The 18,479-nt window shown below is 54.9% G+C and overlaps 2 protein-coding genes and 1 long non-coding RNA gene across 9 annotated transcripts; 1 reads left to right on the top strand and 2 right to left on the bottom strand.

Annotated features, from left to right (window-relative positions):
- Positions 1 to 995: 995 nt before the first annotated feature.
- CHMP1A (charged multivesicular body protein 1A) lies at positions 996 to 7,794 on the bottom strand. Of its 2 annotated transcripts, none has more exons than XM_082438213.1 (7): positions 7,665 to 7,794; positions 5,887 to 5,906; positions 4,119 to 4,196; positions 3,371 to 3,517; positions 2,991 to 3,119; positions 2,602 to 2,789; positions 996 to 2,351 (listed from the first exon to the last, which is right to left on the bottom strand). In XM_082438213.1, exons 1-7 carry the CDS (start codon positions 7,669 to 7,671, stop codon positions 2,330 to 2,332), a joined length of 591 nt encoding a protein of 196 aa, XP_082294339.1. In that variant the 5' UTR covers positions 7,672 to 7,794; the 3' UTR covers positions 996 to 2,329. The 2 variants fall into 2 exon arrangements, with proteins under 2 accessions (XP_082294339.1, XP_082294338.1); XM_082438212.1 differs by having other exon boundaries at positions 5,887 to 5,933; positions 7,665 to 7,784.
- SPATA33 (spermatogenesis associated 33) lies at positions 7,670 to 18,416 on the top strand (the record flags this gene model as incomplete). 6 transcript variants are annotated; one of them, XR_014256867.1, is made up of 4 exons in its annotated part: positions 7,670 to 7,997; positions 8,254 to 8,421; positions 16,920 to 17,686; positions 18,087 to 18,416. XR_014256867.1 is itself a non-coding variant. In XM_082438211.1 (3 exons), the coding sequence occupies 3 exons, from the start codon at positions 7,670 to 7,672 to the stop codon at positions 17,123 to 17,125; spliced, it is 702 nt and encodes a 233-aa protein (XP_082294337.1). In that variant the 3' UTR covers positions 17,126 to 18,416. The 6 variants fall into 6 exon arrangements, 2 of the variants coding, with proteins under 2 accessions (XP_082294337.1, XP_082294336.1); XR_014256868.1 differs by lacking the exon at positions 18,087 to 18,416 and adding an exon at positions 9,664 to 10,055 and having other exon boundaries at positions 16,920 to 17,140; XR_014256869.1 differs by lacking the exons at positions 16,920 to 17,686; positions 18,087 to 18,416 and adding exons at positions 9,664 to 10,055; positions 15,099 to 15,817.
- On the bottom strand, positions 13,218 to 16,913 carry LOC309648923. The gene is made up of 2 exons (XR_014256871.1): positions 16,003 to 16,913; positions 13,218 to 14,401 (listed from the first exon to the last, which is right to left on the bottom strand). It is a non-coding gene; the product is annotated as an uncharacterized lncRNA (long non-coding RNA).
- Positions 18,417 to 18,479: the final 63 nt, after the last annotated feature.

The following is an 18,479-nucleotide window of genomic DNA, read 5'->3' on the forward strand; positions in this document are numbered from 1 at the left end:
GCGTCTCTCGGAGTGGGGTGGGGGGCAGCCAGCAGTGCCGAAACTAGAACTTTGTGCGGGGAGCAGGGGCTGAGAACCTGAAAACGGGGTTTTCACTGCCCAAGGAGTAACAAACCAGAGGGGGAGGCCTGACAAGTGCAAACCTGTGGTTCCCGTGCCCACGGGGTATGTGTGTGTGTGTGTATGTGTCTGTGTGTATCTGGACGTAGTTTCTGGTGCACACAGTGGGGTGCCCGGACGTAGTTCCTGTGAGCACAGAGGGGGGGCCCACAGACGTGCTTCGCGTGAGCGGTGGGTTGCAGGGAAGGTGCCCGGACGTAGTTTCTGGTGCACATAGGGCGGTGCACCAGCATGGTTCCGGCGCGCACAGAGGGGCGCGCCGACGTGGTTTCCCGTGCGCACAGCGGGGTGATCAGACGTGGTTCCCGTGAGTACAGAGGGGCGCCCGGTGGTAGTTTCTGGGGGCACATAGGGGTGCGCACGGATGTAGTTTCTGGTGCACGCGGGAGGGCACAGGGACTTGGTTTCTGGTGCACACATAGGTTGCCCGGACGCGGTTTCCGGGGCACACCGGTGCAGACCCCCTGGCCTCGAGACCGTCCCGGTCACGCAGAGAAACGGGAGGGCCTGTGCCACATTCGGGGCTGGAGGGAACCACAGGGTAATAACGTGAGGGCGGTTTCCTGATTTGGTCGGTTCTACGGTAACTAGAAGGTTGACGTGAGGAAAGCTCCTACACAGAAGGATACAGAAGTTGTGTACTTGGTTTGCAGCTGTCACATAAGTTTAAAAGTATTTCAAGGTAAAATCGTAGAGGAACTGTGGATCTGATTCGGCCTCACCAAGCAGGGCCTGGGAATCCCACTCTTCACACCACCCTACCTGCCCTCCTTCAGAAACCCGTTAGCCTCCTACTGGCGGGCTGGACCGCAAGCCGACCATCCTGCTTAAGGCCCCCACCCCACCCCAGGCCATTAAAGCAAAGATGGAGATGGTTCTCAGGGATCAATCTCTTTATTCACAACAGCATTTCAGGAAAAGGCAAACTTCGCCTGCTGCCCTTTGATGCGGCGTGGCCTCTGCCCCCAGCAGGTGTCTCCGTGGAGCTCTGCACCCCCTGGGGACCTTCTCTGAACCCCCAGCACGTGGGAGCCCCAAGGGATGATGGCCAGGGAGTAAGGCGAGGTCGGCATCACAGAAGAAACACCAGGTGGCTCTTGAACCCCATTCTCTCCGGCCTCACACCACAGTCCAGAGCGCCAGGCAGCCCACAGCACAACTTACTGTACAGAACACCCAAGGGCTCCAAGTCCAGGAAGACTCAAACGCAGAGAGCCAGGGAAAGCTCTCCCACGTTTCTGTCCATGAGAGCCAGTGCTGTGAGGACGGACGGCCAGCCAGAGGCCTCTGGTCAGCACCGACGACCAGTGCGCTCCAGCTGACGCTGGGGCGGGGCTCATCCCAAAGGCTCCTTCTCTTTTGGCAAAAAAAAAAAAATCCCTGGAAGCTTCAGGAAAACGAAGTAAACTTCAGGAATTGGAGAAAACAGAAAAGTACAGCCTGTCTGAAGCTCCCCTCAGGCCAGCCCAGCACGTCGTCAGAAGCACTGTCACTGCTGGCCCCACTGAGGGCGGCTCTCCCATCAGCCGCTCCAGCTTCAAGGTCAACAGCGTGAGCCCACAAGGCAGCAAAAGCCAGATGGGGGAGGCACCCCATCACTTATAGTGACAGGAGAAAAGCATCCCACCCAAGAGGGGGAGGCGCCTGCTCCTTGGCTGGGAGGGGCCTCAGCATAGACTCTGGCTTCCTAGAGGAGACCCCGCAGGGCAGTGAGGATGCAGACGCCCAGGGGGCCGCTGGACCGGGAGCTAGGCGCCTGACACTGGGGAGCCCGAGCGGGGCCCATCCCGCTGGCAGGACCAGGTTCTAAACGGAGGGGGGGGCCTCCAGGGGTGCCCAGCAACAGGCTGCAGCCCTGACCCCCACCGGCTGACCACTCCCAGCACACCTGCCGTCACATGGAGTCTGAAAGCCCCCAGATCCACGTGGCAGCCACCAGCCAGTCCCTGGGGGTCTCTCAGAGGCGGTGGATGGAGGGGAGCCTACAGATCGCCCAGCTGGTGGCCCGGAGTCACAGAAATTACCCACAGAAGTCAGAAGTTTGTGCAAACTCGCCCAGCTGGACACAGACCCACAGCCGTGCTCAGAGAAGAGGCAGAGTCCCAGGCCCGGCGGGTGAGAGGGTGAGAGCAGCGGGGAGGGGGCAGAGGCGGCCTTCCCAGCCCTTCCCCTGGGAGGCCAGGATGGGGCGTGCTGCCGCTGGGCTCCGCTAATTCCTCAGGGCGGCCAACCTGCAAACGACAACAGGATTCCCTGAGGCCCTGGCAGTGGCTCCACCCCGGCTTTGCCAGGTCCTTTTCCAGGCCATCCTAGTCCTGTTCCTCCCCTTCCAGGGGGAGCTATAGACGTGAGCAGGGTCTGAATGAGGCGCGGGGACTGAGCCGCCCCTGGGCCTGCAGGCACCGAGGCCGGGGGTTTCTGCATCCCTCCCGAGCTCCCGCCCAGCACGCTGCCGGCCCAGCCCAGGCGCCCCTGGCCCACCTCCGAGACAGCTGGTCCTCCTGGCTGCGCACGGAGCTCTCGCCCACGGCAGAGGCGCCCTCGGGCAGCTGGCTGAGCTGGTCCAGGACCTCGAGGCCGTTCTCCTCGGCGATCTGCAGGATGAGGCTGTCCACCTGCTCCTGTGGTGTGGTCAGCGTGGTGGCCGAGCTCATGGAGTCCTCCATCACCTGGGGGTCGTGTGCCGGGTGGTCAGGGCTTCCAGGGCACAGCTGCCTGCACGGGCACCCGCCCCCGGCCGCAGGCCCCCCTCTGCCCTGCCGGACCTCTGCGGGCCGGTCTGGACTCCCCGCGAGGCGCCGGGCCCCCGGGCGGGGCAGGGGGCACAGGCCTGGCCGCCACCCGCACACCCGGGCCCCGGGCCGACGTACCGACGTGTGCACGTCCAGGTTCTGCACCTGCTGTTCAAATCTGTCCATCACCGCGGAGACCTTCTGCAGGTCCATGGTGCTGAGCGCCCGGTCCAGGGCTTTGGTCACCTGCGCCATGTTCTTGGTCACCTGGCGGAGGCGGGAGTGAGGAGGCAGGCAGGGCCCTCAGGGCCCCCGCACCCCCCGCCCCCGGCATGGCACGTCCCCAGATGGTGCCGTCAACGGAAGGACGGACGCCGGAGAGAGCCTTCGGGGTGCGTCTCCCGCTCTAGCACCACCCTTACTGTAGGGAATCCCGGCCTGACCCCTTGCGCCGGGCCAGCCCCTCGACTCTGCCAGCAGAAGCCGGCCCCGGGCACGTGGCCCGGCCCAGCACTCACCCCCTTCATGGTCACGGCCGTCTGCACCTTGGAGGCCACGGCATCCACGCGGGACGCCATGCGGAGCCAGTTCACACCCTCGTTCTTCTTGCGAATGGCGTTCTCGGCGTACACCCTCGCGCACTCCACGTTCTTCTGCTGAAGGGCCTGGAATGCAGGGGGAACGCCAGCTGCGGCCCGGCCCCGGCCAGTCCCGGGGTGCCGTCTGCTGTGGCAGGGCAGCCCCTTCTCAGCCTCTCCGCAGGTTTCTCATCAGAAATGTCTCAGGAGTGAGGGTGTCCGGGGCAGGGCCCCCGACCAGCCCTCAGAGAAAATCAGACAAGAAAGCCGGGCTCAGGAAAACACGGCCACCCTTCCAGGCCTCTCCACTCCCACTGACACACTCAGCTGCCCTCACACGACAGAGCTCCGCCTGGAAGCAGCAGAGCTTGAAAAGCCAGCGCAGGCGATGCTGATTCCAAAGGAATCACGACTATGGCGGTGACGTGGGTTCAGACTGGGGAGTCGGCTGCGTTTCCTTTCTGCCCTGGGAGCCTCAGTCTGGGTGAGCGGTCATCCGAACCCAGCACCCCGGGAGCTACTCCAGCCGTTAGCCAGCCGTAAGAAAGCCCCCCCACGGAGAGCATGGCAACCCCAGGAGCCTCCAGCACCGCCCCGCCCCGCAGAGGGGTTTGGCCCCTGCCCAGGCCCGAGGAGCACAGGACCGACCGGAGGAAAGGCGCAGCCCGGCAGCAGCGCCCGCACTCACCTTCTTCACCTTGGCCTGCTCTGCCTTGGCGTCCTTCTCCGCCTTCTTGGCCAGCTTCTCCAGCTGCTTTGCCGTGAACTGACGGACAGGAGGCCGGGTCAGCACCCCGGCCTACCCCCCATCTCGCTCCCCGCCCTCCTGGGCTGTACGTTCGTGCCGAGGGTGGACATCACTGATCCCTCACGACTGCTGCCTCTGCTGGACGGTCCGCTGCCCGCTAGGACGTCAGTGCCCGTCCGTGCGCTTGTGCCCCTCAGCTGCTCCCCTCCACACGGCCCAGCTCCCAGCGGCCTGAAGCACGACGCACCGGCTCCCTGTTCCACTGCTAGCAGCTGGGGGCACACTGAGAAACTGCCCACAGGCCTTGGCCAGCGTCACACAGATGCTGCCACCGTAAACCCCTCCCTCTCTGACCGCCTTGGTGTCCAGGCCTCAGGCTAACGTCTCCCCTGCTCCCGTGGTCCAGCCTCTGTGCAGATCAACGCTTCCCTAACCTCAGGCTCACGGGCACAGGGCGCTCACAGGCACAGGGCGCAAAGTCATCCCCGATTCCCGGTCATCAGACTCAATTCTGAGGGGCCTTTAAATCAATGTCTGCAGCACCTGACTCTCTGACCATTTATTCTTCCTGCACCGTCCCGTGCAGTAGCTACTAGACACATGTAGCTACTTAAACTTAAATTACCTAAAATTAAGTGAAAGTAAAAAATCAGTCCCGCAAGCCACATTCCCAGTGTCTGATGGGGCCGGTGTCAGGCATCGCCATGTTGGCTACCCTAGCCCGGTTCTGCGCCCAGAGCCCCACTCCTGCCCCACCCACACGGGGCCCCTCCTGTCAGGGGCTCCGTGGCCCACTCTGCGTCCAGGCTTGCCCAGCCCCCAGCCCACTGCCCTCCACACACAGCCTGAAGTACACACCGGGCCACCATCCGCCACCTCTAAACAAAGTCCACCACTCTGGCCAGGTGCCCTGGGACCCGCTGGTCAGCTGCAGCAGGGACCACCTGGCATGACCTCGCACACCCCAGCCCTGGTCAGTGGCCCTCCACAGGCCTCAGCTGACCAGAAGCTGGCAGGGAGAAGGCTCAGGTGACCCAAGGCAACAGCAGCCTTCCAGAGGCCAGTTTCCTAACTCTGGTCCTGTCAGCACTGTTCTCTCAGCCAACGTCACTCACCCACCTGGGAGGGTCCCCAGCCCTCGGGCCCCTCCCGCAGCCCTGGGTGCCCCCATGCACTTGGGACGTTTCGTTGTGGAAAAAAAGTTTCTTGTCTGTCCACCCCCACCAGCTACGTTCCTCAGGGAAAAGTCCAGATTTTCCTGAGCTGGGAATCTGGCCTGGAGGCCCCACAGCAGAGCCAGTGCAGCTGCTACAGGCGGGGGCCGAGGCACACCACTTCTCCCGTGCTTCAGAGCCCACCGTGGATGGGTACCCAGGAGGGCCCCCACAGGAACTGGGGCAGGAGCCTGCCGACACCACCCCAGGCAGGACTGCTCAGCTGCCCAGAACGCCCTCCTGCACGTGCTTCTGAAGGACTTGAGGCAACCGTTTTAAACGCCTCGTGGACCATTAAGGGGTGCACACACTCGCGCTCTCAAGAATGAGGCCAAATGACCTGCTTCCGCTCAGCCCGAGACAAGCTAGCAAGCCACCTCACTGACCCCTCAGTCATAGGTCTGGTTGAGCACTATCCTGAGTGTGACGCACACCATCTGTCCCCACTGACAACCACCAGGACAGGGCGGGGTGAAGGGCCGTCCAGTACATACCTTCAGCTGGAACAGGGTGTCTGCAAAGAGAGGAGATGATTTGAGAACTGTTAGAAACGTGAGAAGCAACACTCCTAACCAGCTGGTGGGGCACTAAGACCCTCCTGGACGTGAAGAGCTGGCACAGAACTGGGGCCTTCAGGGAGGCCTACTCACACCAGCTCCAACCCTCCTTAGCCTCCCTGACTCTCCAATTCAGGAAAACACCAGGATGGCACCAGCTGACCTTAAGGGTTAGCGTGCGGGGGAAGGTCGTGGGTGCAGCGTGTGGCCCACGGTGAAAACTCTAGATGGTTTGTAATCAGTGCAGCTTTACAAAGGGTCCTTGGGAGTCCTCCCCAATTTAGTAAGGTTTAGTACTTGACAGTCTATTCTTTATGGATAAAAACAGCAGGGCGATGACTCTTACGCCATAAAAGAGCTGGCCCACAGAGACCACTCTCCATGGGAGCTGCCATTTCTGAGCCATCGAATCAGGCTCAGGTGCCCCCCTACCCTCAATGAGGAACTGGAGACCTGTGTGTGTTACTGGCTAAGTCCTTTGGTATCTGAACTTGCTACTCACTTACCCAAACTCAAGAGCTCGGTAGATTCAGCTTCATCTTAAAACTATCTCAGTGTATATCCCGTTCCTAAATTTGGGGAATGATTTCTGAAAGGGTGTACCACACTAGCCTGGAATGAAGAAACGAAATCCTGCAACCAGAATCCAGAACTACAAAGGTATGTGAAGGCTCTCAGCTGAGAGCCCAGCGGAGCTCTGTGCAGCTCTCACCTGTCACTGCGGGCCCTGGTCAAGGCCAGAGCTGTCTGCATCTCTGGAGAAACAGGTGGCAGGCAGTGTGCTCACTGCAGGGAAAGCAAGGCTGGGCTGGGTGTGGCCCAGACTTGAGTGGGAAGGACAGACTCTGAAGGGCAAAACCTAACCCTGGAGAAAAGGGATACGGGCAAAACAGAATTCCCTGGAGAGCTGAAGCTGAGCGAGCTGTGAGGCAAAACCCAATGTGTGTGTGTGTGTGTGTGTGTGTGTGTGTGTGTGCGCGCGTGGGGTGGGGGTGTGCTGTTCGTCTTCTCTCTGAGGCAATCTGCATAGGATTTCCTTCATGACAATAACATTGCACAGCCTCTCTATCACACTAGCACTTAAACATCCTGGCAAATGTAGGGATCTTCATTTTATCCCTGATGCTTCCTGTTCTGGAGCAGAGCAGGGCAGAGGGCCCTGAGGGGGTGCTGCAGGCAGTGGAGGACCAGGCTGCCTGGGGCCTGTGCCTGCACGGACTCCTCAACCTGTTTTCCCATCTGCAGAATGGGCGCATACGGTTCCTATCTCAAGAGCTGTTGTGCCTGTACATAGTGAGGGCTTTCTGCCAGAGCTCTTCTTATTTCTCTTAGCGGTGTTCTGGGGGCAGTGGTGCAACTGTCTCCTTTTCGGGTGCCCTCTGACCCGGCATCCCAGGGCCCCAAAGGCCGATGTCCCTCACCAGTACCGCAGCTTGGCGGGGCAGGGGCAGACGGTCGTTGAGGAGGGCCGGGGAAGGGGGTCGGGAATCAGGGAAGGGGATCGGAGTCCTGGGTCGAGGCCCCGGGGTCGAGGTCGGGGTCCTGGGTCCCGGGGTATGGTGTCGGGGATCGGGGTCCCGGGTGGAGGCCCCGGGATCCGGCACCGGGGATCGGGGCCCAGGGTCCGGGATCGAGGCCAGGGGCACCCGCCTGAGCCCCGCCCACGGGAGAGGCGGCCCCGCCCCGCGCGGCCCCGGAGGGTGGCGGCCTCTTACCGTCCATGGCCGGTCCGGCAGCGGCAGCCCTGGCAGAGGCGGACGGACTGGATCTCCCGGCGGCGTCAACCGAACAGACCGGCGCGGGCTGGCGGGCTGGCGGGCGGGTACTGCCGGGTCGCCGCCGCTTCCGGCGGCTGGGAGCTCTCGCGAGAGGACGGGCTGGTCTCGCGGGCGGTGGCGTTGCCGCGGCGACCGCGCGGGCCAGGGAGGCGGCGGCCAGGCCTCTTGTGAGTCAGTGGGCTGGGCTCCCACCGAGGTGCAGGGCCCGGGGCTGCGTCGCGGGGAAGTCACCTATGGGACTTTCCAAAAGCAAACACAAACTCCGGAAAGGTAAAGGGCCGCCGCCCCGCAGTCTCCCCGGCGCGGCCCCGCTCCCACAAATCCTCCTGCGCCGGGTCCTCTCTGATGATCGTGCCTCGGGGACCTTTTCATCCGGGGAATATCCACGTGTAGGGAAATGGAGTGACCCAAGTCTTTCAAGCTATCTTATTTCATTCCGGACCAAAGCAGGCAACTGAAGAAGGATGGGATCCTTTGCCCTAGACTCAGTAAAATATAGGTCTAATAAATTACCCATATATTTCAGGTGGGGAGCCAAAGTCGGGGCGCACCTACTCAATCCCAAAGGCTACGGAAAGGCCGGTGGACAGGCCTTCACAAGAGTCTGAGAAGCCTCCAGACACCAAGCCTGCAGAGAGCTGCCATGAGAAGAAAGGGGCAGCTAAGCGGCAGTGGCCTTCATCTGAAGTGGAAGGTAGGACACACCCAGGAGGGGACAGAACCTGAGGTGTGTTTGGGGATGGGGCGGACAGGAGCCTGTGGTGGGATGCTAGTAGCAGGGGGCGTGCCCTAACGGCGGAGGGGGTTTTAGGACCTTTAATATCAGAGTTCTAGTTGGAAGATGTAATAAGTTCAGTAAAGGTTTAGGTGAGTTCCCAAGTGGTAGATGCGGAACACACAGTCGAGAGGGCTAAGCAGTGCGCAGAGCCAAAGCAGGCCTGCTGTCCTCCCGAGGCCTGGACGCCTTTGGCCCCAGTGTCGTTCCTTCGGCATTCCACAGACTGGGACAGAGCCTGGGAAGCTGCTCCCCTGCGGAGCACGGTCCCGTGGGAGCCCTCTGCCTGGCCACAGAGATCACGGAGGGGATAGGATGTTGGTGAAACAGCTGGGCAGAGTTACTCACCGTAACAGCCTTTGGGTGTGGGTCGGTGTTGAAGCCACAGAAGCAGCAGAATGTGAAGTCTTTCATCAGTTTTATCATGTGCGGCGCGGAAACGGAATTGTTAGGTAATTAAAGCAAGGGAGGAGCGATGGGGTTTGTGTCTCCAGAACGGAGGCCTCTCCCAGGCCCATTGCTGTAACTGGGTAGGAGCCAGTGAGGCTGCGGCAGCGGGAATTGCCGAGTGACAGGGTGTGAGGGCAAAGCAGGGAGCCATGCCCGTGGGCTCCGTTGCCTGTGAGGACGCATGGCCGGTGGGTCGGACAAGGAAGGGCAGGATGGATGCCCACCTGGCAGGGGAGAGGAGCTGGGCACAGACAGCTTCAGATCGAGGCCCCTGGGGGTCATCAAGGGCAGGAAACGTTTGAGATGAGAAATAGAAAGTTCAACAAGTCAAAAATTCTGTGTATTATACAATTTAAAAAGTAGGTTTTACTACTGTTGGGTAGAAATCAGAAAATGATTGCTGGGCTGGGGCCGGGCCAGGCTAGCTGACTGGAACAGGGCCCGTGGGAGCTTTGTGGGGTGGAGGAAAGTTCTGCGTCTCATTTGGGTGATGACACGGGTGCGTACAGTTGTGGAAAACATGGAACACGCATGAGTCCTTGTCTCTTAGAGCCGCACCCAAAGTATTTTAAGGGCAAATGGACGCGCTGGGTGGGGATTTGCTGCCACAGGAAGGGGTGCACCTGTCTCTGCAGGTGCTACAGCCCCTCCCAGCCCACGGGTCCTGTGGTGTGACCTGGGGGTCTACGTCCCATCTCCAAATCTCTGCAGGCCTGACACTCTCCTGTAACCAGTGGAGTGGTGGAAGTGACTTGTGGGCTGGGCGGCCTGGCCGGGCTCACAGGGACGCTGGCTGTGCTGGGAGCCACCGTGCTGGGAAGTGCTCGGCCGCTGGGGAGGCCACAGGGGAGCTGCAGCCCGCGGCCCTGATCTCGCAGCCCGTCCAGCCCAGGTGCCGGGCTTGTGACGAGCTTGTCGTGACTCCAGCCCCAGGCTTGCAGTCTCCCCAGCCGAGCCACTGCCCAGCACGCAGCAGCCCTGCGAGTGGACATCCACGTGCCCAGCCCAGCTGAGCCTTCAGACAGCATCTGACTGCAGCCCCTGGGAAACCACAGGTGGTAACTGCCGGTCGAACCTTTCCTGAATTCCTGAGCCATAAAACGGTAAGAAAATGGTTGTTTCAAGCTGCTAAGGTCTGGGTGAGTCACTACTCAGCAGTAGTAGTAACCAGGAAACAGGGTAAGAGCTGGAGTGGAGATCAGGTTTGGCTGGGGTTTATGAGGATTTGGGCAGCTGGGCGATGGGTCGTATTGTACTATTCCCGCTACTTTTGTCTGTGCTTCACATTTCGCGTTACAGAATCCACAAGCATACATTGTACAGACCGAACACCACAAGCTGGCAGTCAGCCAATTCCAAAATGCTGCAGATTCTTCTGAAAAAATAACTCTGATTTTTCTACAAATAAATGACTTGAAAAAAAGGTGGTGTCTTATAAGTCTGCTCAGGTGGCCATCACAAGTACCATGGGCTGGGGACTTCCCTGGTGGTCTCGTGGTTAAGACTCCACGCTTCCACTGCAGGGGGCGTGGGTTCCATCCCCGGTCAGGGAACTAGATCCCACGTGCCACGTGGTTCGGCCAAAAAAAAAGAAAGAAAAAAACCCAAACAAATACCATGGGCTGGGGGGCTTAAACAACAGACTTTGTTTCTCATCATTCTGGAGGCTGGGGAGGCCCTCAATCTGTCTGTGTTCCTGCGAGGACCCCTCCCTGGCCCGTAGACAGCTGACTGCTGTGTCCTCACGCGGCCAGAGAACGAGGGCTCTGGTCTCTTCTTCCTCCCAATCCCTTTCCGGGGGCTCCTCCTTCATGGCCTCATCTAAACCTAAGTAATTCCCAAAGGCCCCACTTCTAAATACCGTCACATTGGGGATTAGGCCTTCAACAGACGAATTTGGGGGATGCAGACTTTCAGCCACAGCAGAAGGAGCCCTGAGAGTCCTAGGAACACAGAGCGGTGCGTGGACCTGGGCTACAGCATTCCTGAGATAATCCAATTGGGTATTAGGCGATAACAGGATCGATGATAATATCCTTAGATGTGACAGTGCTGTTGTGGTTATGCTAAAAAATATCCTCATCTGATAGAAGTACTGCATTTTTGTTTGTTTGTTTGTTTTTTTATACAGCAGGTTATTAGTCGTCAGTTTTATACACATCAGTGTATACATGTCAGTCCCAATTGCCCAATTCGTCACACCACCATGCCCACCCCACCGCGGTTTTCCCCCCTTGGTGTCCATACGTTTGTTCTCTACATCTGTGTCTCAACTTCTGCCCTGCAAACCGGTTCATCTGTACCATTTTTCTAGGTTCCACATACATGCGTTAATATACGATATTTGTTTTTCTCTTTCTGAAGAAGTACTGCATTTTTAACTGTCAAAAAATATGCTGAAGAAAGCCAGTTTCAAAAGGCCATATGCTGTACGATTTTATTCATGTAGCATTCTCCAAATGACAAAATGATACAGATAAGAACAGACTAGGGACTGCCAGGGGTTAGGGATGGCGGGGGCCGGGGGTGTGACTGTAGAGTGTAGCATGAACGTGATCGTTGGGATGCTGGAGCAGCCCTGTGTCTGGATCGTGGTGGTGGTTACACGTGATCACATGGCACAGCACACACACGGTGCCACCCTGAGCCTTATTCTACTGCACTTACCTAAGGTGCTACCACTGAGGGAGAATGGACGGAGGTACAGGGATCTCTCTGGACTACTTTTGCAACTTACTGTGAATTTATAATATTAAAGTAAAATGTTTTAAAATACATCAGAAATTATAATAATTAAAATAACATGATTCCCATGTAAGAATAGCAGGTCAGTGAAATAGAAAACATGGACAAGAGTGTGTGTGTATGAACGTTATGTATGTTTATATATAATTAGAGTACAATAAAACTGGCACCAAAAGTAAGTGGGAAAAGGAAGGATTATATAATAAATTGTGCTAGAAAAACAGCTTAACGTTTTAAGAGAAAACGTAAGCTGGATTGTAACCTCCTGCTGTATGCTCTGATAAATTCCAGATGGTTTAAGAGTGGATATAAAAAGTGATTACATGTACATCAACTATACTTAAATTTTTTAAAAAGGTAGACTTACTATCAGCTGATACAGGTGACTCAAAGGGTAAAGGAAAAGAACGGCTAGAACCATATTCCAGATGACAGTGTGTGGTCATCTAAAAAAAAATTTCCTTGCTGGAAAAAAAAGGTGGCTGCAAAAAATAAGATGTAAATTTTATTCTGATTCCTCAAAGATATTACAGAGCAATGTTGAAGGATTTGACTACATTAAAATGTAAAACATCTCCCTAAGCCCTCTATAAACAAATGTAAAACAAATGGTAAGCTCAAAAAGTATTTGCAACAAAAACGAGAGGCCAGAGAATAACACATGATAGATGGAGAGCCTGGACACACTGTTGGTGGAAGTCAGGCTCCTTCCTGAAGGCAGTGTGGTAGCGTGGAAGGCAGCATTCCAGAGCCCCCTCACTGCCCTCTGAACAAGGCTGTAGGAGCCCCTCCCTTACATGGGGGCAGAGCCTGTGAGTAGGATGGGCTGGGCTCCTGGGATCAGGGTAGTAACCCGTTCGTTTTGAGTTAATCAAAATGGAGCTTCTCCTGAGCACGCCTGACCTCATCAGAGAAGCCGTTGAAAAAGGCGAGTGTCAGAGACATGGCTGTGAAGAAGTCAGCTCCCATGATGTGAGAGCCGCCGGCCAGCAAGGAAAGGGGCTTCGTCCTTGGCACACAAAGAAAGGAACTCTGCCTACAACCTGAGTGGCCGTGGAAGGTCCCCAGGTCCAGATGAGGATGCGGCCGGGCTGACAGCTGGATTGTAGCTTGGACTCTGGACACGTGGAGCCCGAGGTGATGTGTGCGCTGTTTTAAGTTGGCCACTAAAATGAGGTAACTTATTAGGCAGTAATTGAAAACTAGTACAGGTCCTGTGTATTAAGAACCCTAAAAGGATTCATGTTTCTTATTTTATTTTTACTTTTTATATTTATTTATTTAATTAATTTGTTTTTATTTTTTGCTGTGTCAGGTCTTAGTTGCGACACGTGGGATCTTCGTCGTGGCATGTGGCCTCTTTGTTGCAGCACGCGGGCTTCTCTCTAGTTGTGGTGCACGGGCTCCAGGGCGCATGGGCTCTGTAGTTTGCGGCACGTGGGCTTAGTTGCCGCGCGGCATGTGGGATCTTAGTTCCCCGGCCAGGGATCAAACCTGCGTCCCCTGCGTTGGAAGGCGGATTTTTTTAAAATTTATTTATTTTATTTATTTAATTTTGGCTGTGTTGGGTCTTCGTTGCTGTGCACGGGCCGTCTCCAGTTGCGGCGAGCAGGGGCTACTCTTCGCCGAGGTGCGCAGGCCTCTCACTGTGGTGGCTTCTCATGTTGTGGAGTGCAGGCTCTAGTGGCACTGGCTTCAGTAGTTGTGGCTCGCGGGCTCAGTAGTTGTGGCGCACGGGCTCAGCTGCTCTGCAGCATGTGGGATCTTCCCGGACCAGGGCTTGAACCCGTGTCCCCTGCACTGGCAGGCAGACCCCCAACCACTGCGCCACCAGGGAAGCCCAGAAGGCGGATTCTTTACCACTGGACCACCAGGGAAGTCCCAAAAGATTCATGTTTCTAAATGAAGAAGCTTTAAACCTCTGAGGAAGATAAAAGGAGTCTTGTTTTGGATTAGAAAGTCTCAGTAACATAAAGTTGTTAATTCTCCCTTATTCTAGCAAATCAGTACGACCCCAAACAAAAGAGCACAGGTGGTTTTGGGAGCCACACCAAATTATCCCAAAGGTCACCTAAGAGGATAAAAATGTAAGAATGGCAGGAAACATCTGGAAAAGCAGAGGGATTGAGTCCTCTGACATGGAAGCGTGTCGCACAGTGGTGAACACATAGCACAGCATGCTCACGTGGGGTCCCAGAGAAGTGCCATGTTGCAGACATGGGGGAAGGTCGGATGTTCCCCGAGTGCTGGGGCAACTCAGTTGACAACTGAGAAAACAAAACAGTTAAACATGGAAAATAAAACTATGAAAGTATGAAATGGAGATGAGTAAATGTTTTTATAAGTTTGGAGCAGGGGATGCCTTTTCCAGTCTGACAAACTCTAAAAGCCATTAAGGAATAGATGGATGAATCTGTTGCAGAAAGCAACAAAGGAAGCTAAAAGCCAGGAGCTACTTGTAGTATAAATCACTAAGGGTGAATTTCCCAAATATAAAAAAGCTCACCAAAGGAAAAAAAAAGTCAATGTAGAAAATGCAGAAGGACATGCATTCACAGGAGGATACATGCCACGGGCCCATGAACGAGTGACAACGAGGTGAGATGCCCAGCCTCCCCATGGCAGGGGTGCCCAAAGCTCAGGGAAGCTGGCGGTGACCGGTGACCAGCCAGGGTGAAGTCAGCACTTCCACTGTCTCTGTAACCTGGGAAAAGGTTTAGAAAAGTGACAAGAAGCAGGAGAGTGTGGAGAGATGTTCTGCTGATAGCCTCCCAGAGGAAAGATAAATCTATATAATCTTTTGGCTGCACAGGGTCTTTTTGTAAATAAATGTATTTATTTTGTTTATTTATTTTTCGCTGTGTTGGGTCCTCATTGCTGCACGCGGGCTTCCGTAGTTGTGGCACAGGGGCTCAGTAGTTGCGGCACGTGGGCTCTAGAGCACAGGTTCAGTAGTTGTGGCTCACGGGCTTAGTTGCTCTGCGGCATGTGGGATCTTCCCAGACCAGGACTCGAACCCGTGTCCCCTGCATTGGCAGGTGGATTCTCAACCACTGCGCCACCAGGGAAGTCCTGCACGGGGTCTTAGTTGAGGCATGTGGGATCTTTGTTGTAGCATGCGAACTCTTAGTTGCAGCATATGGTATCTAGTTTCGTGACCAGGGATCGAACCCGGGCCCCCTGCATTGGGAGCGTGGAGTCTTAGCCACTGGACCACCAGGCAAGTCCCAAAATTGATATAATCGTTATGGAAAAGTTTGACAATATTTGCCAAAGTTTTCCTAGTAACTTACCTGACAGATAAACCTCCACAAGTGTATAAATACATAAATGCAGGAATGTTCATTGCAGCATTGTTCAAAAAAAAAAATTGGAAATAACCTAAATTATATTCATCAAAGGGAGCTGGTTACGCACATGATGGGCCCCCGACAGTGAACTGCAGGCTGCCGTGGAGGAGGGGCCGCACCTGTGTGGATGTGGGGCTCAGCCGACTGCGTGGTCACTGCAACACTCAGCCTTGCACAGCGTGATCCCAGCTGCACATGTGCGTGTGTGTATGAAGTGTCCGCAAGGAGAAGCGTCATTCCATGTGCAGTCTCTAACCAACATGTATTATTTTTATTCTATTTTATTTTTAAATTATTTTTTTAATTTTATTTTTTTATACAGCAGGTTCTCATTAGTTATCTGTTTTATACATATTAGTGTCTACATGTCAGTCCCAGTCTCCCAATTCATCCCACCACCACCCCCCCATTACTTTCCCCCCTTTAACCAACATGTATTATTTTTAAATTAAATATTCATAACCTTTTAAGTAGTCTTAACATGTAAAAATGCTTGTGTAAATCAACATGAAAAAATGATCTCAATTTAAGTTAAATTCAAAAGGGACTTCCCTGGTGGCGCAGTGGTTAAGAATCCGCCTGCCAATGCAGGAGACACGGGTTTGTGTCCTGGTCTGGGAAGATCCCACGTGCCGCAGAGCAACTAAGCCCGTGAGCCACAACTACTGAGCCTGTGCTCTAGAGCCCGCGAGCCACAACTACTGAGCCCCTGTGCCACAACTACTGAAGCCTGTGCACCTAGAGCCTGTGCTCCTCAACAAGAGAAGCCACCGCAGTGAGAAGCCCATGCACCACAACGAAGAGTAGCCCCTGCTCACAACTAGAGAAAGCTCATGCGCAGTAATGAAGACCCAACACAGCAAAAAATAAATAAATTAATTAATTTAAAAAAATAAATCCAAAATACGATGAAATGTACATTTGGCTTAATGATAAAAATGAAAAGAAAGGATACTGTCAGTGCTCAGTGCAGGCCGTGGGCCATCGGCAGCGGGTTAGAACGACTGAAGCCATGCTTGCAGCGCTGAAGGTCCAGGTGGCTCTGGACCTGACCGCCTGGGACCCGGCGTCTCCCTCTGCCACCAGCCCTGGGCAGGTGACTGAACCAACCCTCTGTGCCTCAGTTCCTTCGTCTGTAAAACGTAGTTCTTAAGAGGACCTACCTCAGAAACGTGCGGTTGTTATTCTAGGGCTCAGAGCAACGTCTAGCACAGGACAGGCACCTGTTCATCCCCCGTATAGCTGAGTTCCTGGGGTATTCAGTGTTCTAATTCTGTGCAGTACACGTGTGTGCACACGGGGACACACAGGCCTGAACGGACGGAGCAGGCCAGGAAGTGAGGTGGTGGAGGCAGCGAAGGGGCTTCTGCTTTTGTACTTTGTAACGTTTCACACGTCCCGTGCGTTCCTGGTAATCCTAACAAGTCTGAGAAAACGCTGTGGCGTCCGTTTCTAGAGCGCCCTGCCTGCTGAAGCTCTGCGCAGAGGGCTTCCACCAGGCTTAGAATCCTTTGCACGCTGTGTGTCTGAACCTTCACCTCTGGGGCAGACCCTGCCTTTCCCAGGTCTCGCTCCTGCGTTTGTCACCCGGGCTGCCCGGCAGCTCAGGCTTTCCACGGGGATGGCGCGGGTGCCTGTCCCGTTCCCCTCCTGGAAGGAGGCCTCCAGGGTCACCACCACGTGGCTGCGTTGCTGGTTGGTGTAAGCTTTGGAATGTTCACTTATGGTTTTGACTGCTTTCAACCTCACCCATTTCTTTTCCTGAGCCACAAACCTAATTCCTTTGCTCTGGCCCTAACACAGACATTGTCTGTTTTACAGAAGAGTTTTTCCACAGACTTATGAAATACCTGGATGTTTTCTTCCTTCTAGAGAAACCTGATGTAAATTCAGAAAAGAAGAAATTTGCCATCCCCCAGATCGTCGTCACCACAGCCTCAAAAGAGACTCTGATCAGCTACGGTTCCACAGGAATGGAGGAGCAGAGGACCATTCGGGAAAGGGCTGAGCCGGGCCCATTCTACCGACACAGGAACCCCAGTACGGTAGACGCCTATAATTCACAGACCAAAGAATAAACTGGCACCCCAGCAGCTGCAGTCACTCCCTGCGCTCCGAGTCTCAGAGGTGATGGCAAAGGGCTGCCCTATCCTGTGGAGAGCTGCAGGTGCCCCTTCAGTAAACAAGGCTCTCCCCAGCTTCTCCAAAGCCGCAGGCAGCTTGGCAGAGGGCAAGAGTGACTCTGGGGTAATCGGTGAAGAGATGACCCTGTTGGAGCTGTCTGGCTGTGCAGAGTGATGAACCGGTAGCAGGCAGCATCTCTTGCTGACTCTGGATGGGCATTAGAACCCTTCCCGTTCGCTTCAGAAGGAGCATGGTGTAAGCACTCAGCAGTTACAGTGGAGGAGGTGTCCCCCACCCTTGAACAAAAGGTCGGACTCTGAGGACGAAACCTTAAGGTGTTAGGTCCCAGAACAGGGAAGTGCACAGTCACCTTGGAGGGTCCAAGGGCTCCTAGCTTGAGTACTAAGGATGCAAGGTATTATAGGATCCAGAAAAAGAATGCGGATGCAGGAGTGGTGGCAGCCATGGCACTTAGAACTGTGGAAGTGGCTTTGTCAGAGCTGCCCTGGGAGAAGGTGAGTTGAACTGACGACTTCCCCTCTTTCTGGCTGTGTTTGAGGGCTCCTGGTGGGGAGGGGCCGTTCAGGGGACCCCCAGCCTCAGCTGTCCATCCTCACCAGCAGCCCTTGGGTCAGAGTCCCCTCTCCTCCGGGGTGGCTGGAGAGAGTGCCCTGCCCGTCCGAGCTCATACGTTTAGTCTGATGACAGTATACGTCAGCTTCCTTCGCTCCTGGAACGGTCAGCAGGCCGTCCACATGGTCTGTCTCTGTCTATTGATGAGGGTCATATTCTTTAGTAGTAAACAGTACAAGTGACTTCCAATCCATGAGTTTTGGTATAACCCAAGAAAAAAGAAATCTCATATTGACATTGTTTACTAACATATTATCAACATCCTTATTTGTATTTATTTAGTATGTTTATTTATGCATCCTGACTGCCACGACTAAATATTTATACAGAAAAATCAAGCCCATACAAAGGTGAATGTGAACCCATTGGGTCAGCATGCCTCTCCTTCTCTATAAAGTTTCTAGTAGCTGTTGCATTTCTATTATTTGACCTAGAAATTGCCCTCCTCCTACCCCTGCCCTGAGCATCTCAAACAAATAATCCAAAAACTGTACTTACCATGGCATTAATTCTAATCTCATTATTAGCCGTGAGCTTAGCTTATCAGAATTCTAAAAACCAGAATGAACTGAATGTGGTAATTAGGTTAAATTAAATCATTTTGACTCATGATTATTTAATTTCATAATTATCAAACGCCCTGAACTTACATTCGCATCATTTTAGCATTTACAG

The sequence above is a fragment of the Balaenoptera physalus genome (genome assembly GCF_965194825.1).
Source record: "Balaenoptera physalus genome assembly, chromosome: 19".
Taxonomy (NCBI): Eukaryota; Metazoa; Chordata; class Mammalia; order Artiodactyla; family Balaenopteridae; genus Balaenoptera; species Balaenoptera physalus.